The 2,478-nt window shown below is 48.5% G+C and overlaps 1 protein-coding gene across 2 annotated transcripts; it reads right to left on the minus strand.

Annotated features, from left to right (window-relative positions):
• Positions 1 to 216: 216 nt before the first annotated feature.
• Positions 217 to 2,150, minus strand: pou4f2 (POU class 4 homeobox 2). 2 transcript variants are annotated; one of them, XM_037113659.1, is made up of 3 exons: positions 1,762 to 2,150; positions 1,613 to 1,671; positions 217 to 1,266 (listed from the first exon to the last, which is right to left on the minus strand). In XM_037113659.1, the coding sequence occupies exons 1-3, from the start codon at positions 1,833 to 1,835 to the stop codon at positions 305 to 307; spliced, it is 1,095 nt and encodes a 364-aa protein (XP_036969554.1). In that variant the 5' UTR covers positions 1,836 to 2,150; the 3' UTR covers positions 217 to 304. The 2 variants fall into 2 exon arrangements, with proteins under 2 accessions (XP_036969554.1, XP_036969545.1); XM_037113650.1 differs by having other exon boundaries at positions 217 to 1,237; positions 1,617 to 2,150.
• Positions 2,151 to 2,478: the final 328 nt, after the last annotated feature.

Consider the following 2,478-nt stretch of genomic DNA (forward strand, 5'->3'; position numbering starts at 1 on the left):
GGGGTTGTTTTTTCTCGAGTTTTTTTTCTCAGTCATTGTTTCGGATTTTCGTTATTTTTATCTTTTAAAGGATTTTTTTTTGTTGTTTTGTTTTGTTCGAAGTTCAAAAAGCACAAAAAGTCATCGATGATTGAAAAAAAAACGGTGTGAGATAGGAAATATGATACAAATCGTCTCTAAACAGTTCCAAGTCTTTTTTTTTCTCTGTGGGTGGTGGTTCAAAGCGATTGTTTTTTTGTTTTTTTTTGTAGTTTTTTTTTCTGTTTCTGTTTTTCTTTCTGTTTTGTTAGTTGGGTGTTGTTTTTCAGACGCATGCAGAGTATTTCATTCGTTTCTGTTTCTGCCGCTGGTTGCAAAACCAGACCCGCACCACGTTCTTTTTCAGGTCCAGCTTCTCTGCGATCGCTGCGATTTTCTCCGAGGAGGGACGCGGCTGAATGGCAAAATAGGCCTCCAGTGATCTCTTCTCCGGCGCCGCTATCGACGTGCGCTTCCTTTTTTTCTCCGCGCCGTTGAACAACTCGGGCTTATTAAGTTTCTCCCTGTGCGATTTCTCGGCTTCTTCGAGCCACGCTTGCAGGATGGGCTTCAACGCGATCATGTTGTTGTGGGAGAGCGTGAGGGACTCGAATCGGCAGATGGTGCTCTGGCTGAGGGAGCCCACCCCAGGAATCTTCAGGCTGGCTAACGCTGACCCTACATCCGCCTGGGTAACCCCGAGTTTGATCCGTCTCTGCTTAAACCTCTCCGCGAAGGCTTCCAAGTCCCTGGGATCGGCGTCCACGTCGCTCATGCCCATGTGCGGTGGTAGCCCGTGGGCATGAGCCATGTTGATGGCTGCCTGGTGCATGTGGTTCATGCCCGCCATGTGGGCAGGGTGCGCAGGCGTGGAAACCACCGAGCCATCCGGCCCTGCCATGGCTCCTAGTGCCAGTCCCGGGGTGATGTGGTCCAGCAGGTCCCCCTCCAGTGCCTGGTGAGGCTGGTGGTGGTGGTGATGGTGGTGGTGATGGTGGTGGCCAGCCAGGGCGGACGGATGAGAGATAGGCACCGAGGAGGAGGAGGAGGAAGACGAGGTGCAGGGGAGAGTGTTCATGGTGTGGTAGGTCGCGTCCGGCTTGAAGGGGCTGTGATGTGGTGGGTGGTGGTGGCTCTTGGTCTGCGAGACTATATCCACCGCCGCTAGAGCTTCAGCCCGGGCCAACAAACTCTCATCCAAGCCCCCGAATATATTGCTCTGCAATTGCAAATAGAATGCACACATAGCTGTCAGCAGGGAATTCTCCCTCCACTCCTCGGTTTAAAACATTTCCAGAATGTGGAGGAAAAAAAAAAAAAAAGAAATCCAAAAAAAAAAAAAAAAAAAAAGAAGGGGGGGGGGGGGAGCACACAAAACAAGACACATGCAACATCCCAGGTCATAAAAATTAATACGAAAGGCAAAGCCGACTGAATACATAAGTTGAGCAGAGGAAAGAAAAAAAATATGGAGGTGCTGGGTGATTTGCTGTGCAGACATGAAAAAAACATCAAGCGGGGAGGAAAAAAAAAAAAAAGAAAAAAAAAAGTGGGCTGTCAAAATGTGCCTTAAAGCAGTGATTATGCAGAATACGTACCGGTGGGGTTGGGAGACAGGCTCTGCGCATCGCCTCCGAGCTGCTGCTGCCGCTGCTGCTGATGATGGTGCTGCTGTGTCGGGAGGACGAGCAGGAGGACGAGGGCACATTGGAAGTCAGCGTGGAGGACGAGGAGGAATGCAACGAGTACTTGGGCTCGGGCAAGCTGCTGTGGGCCATGGCAAAATGCTGCTTGCTGTTCAGAGACATCATCATCATATTTGCGGGCGTCCGAGCCTCGGCAAGTTCCTTTTAATAAGTTAAGACTCCGCCTCCTCGGGTCGGGAGTTGAAGCCCAATTGCTTCGCAGGAATCTCGAGTCAACTGTCGAGTAGCACACACAAAAAAAGAAGAAGAAGAAAAAGAAAGTGCGATGGGCTGAAGACGATGGTTCCAAAAAAATCACTGAAAGTTATCGCGTCTATGTATTATTACAGGCGGAGGAGGTGTGGAGGCGTCTCGCCGTTTTGCCGAATGAGAGATATCGCAGGCGCCGACGAGCCCCGCGCAGAGTGAGCGCTGCTGCAGCCCCGACACGTTGTTGTTTTGTTTTTTTTTATCCCCCTTTGTGGAAAAAAAAAGGAAAAAAGAAAAAATAATCTGTTTTTTTTCCTCTCCTCCAACCGTCTCCACTTTGTATTATATCGATATAATTTTTTTTTGCCTCGGATTTTTGTTTTTTTCTGTTTTTTCTTTTGGTTAGTGGCAGAACTCCTCATAGACGACTCCAGAAAAAAAAGAGGAAACGTTCAGAAGTTTCTTTTTTCCGTCTCTCTTAGGATTTTTCCCCCCAAATGCCTCAAGTTTTAGGAGCTGCTGCCGCTTTCGTTGACCTGTTTTTTTTTGTGGTCAAAAGTTTCCG

Source organism: Acanthopagrus latus, chromosome 1 (genome assembly GCF_904848185.1).
Source record: "Acanthopagrus latus isolate v.2019 chromosome 1, fAcaLat1.1, whole genome shotgun sequence".
NCBI classification, from domain to species: Eukaryota; Metazoa; Chordata; class Actinopteri; order Spariformes; family Sparidae; genus Acanthopagrus; species Acanthopagrus latus.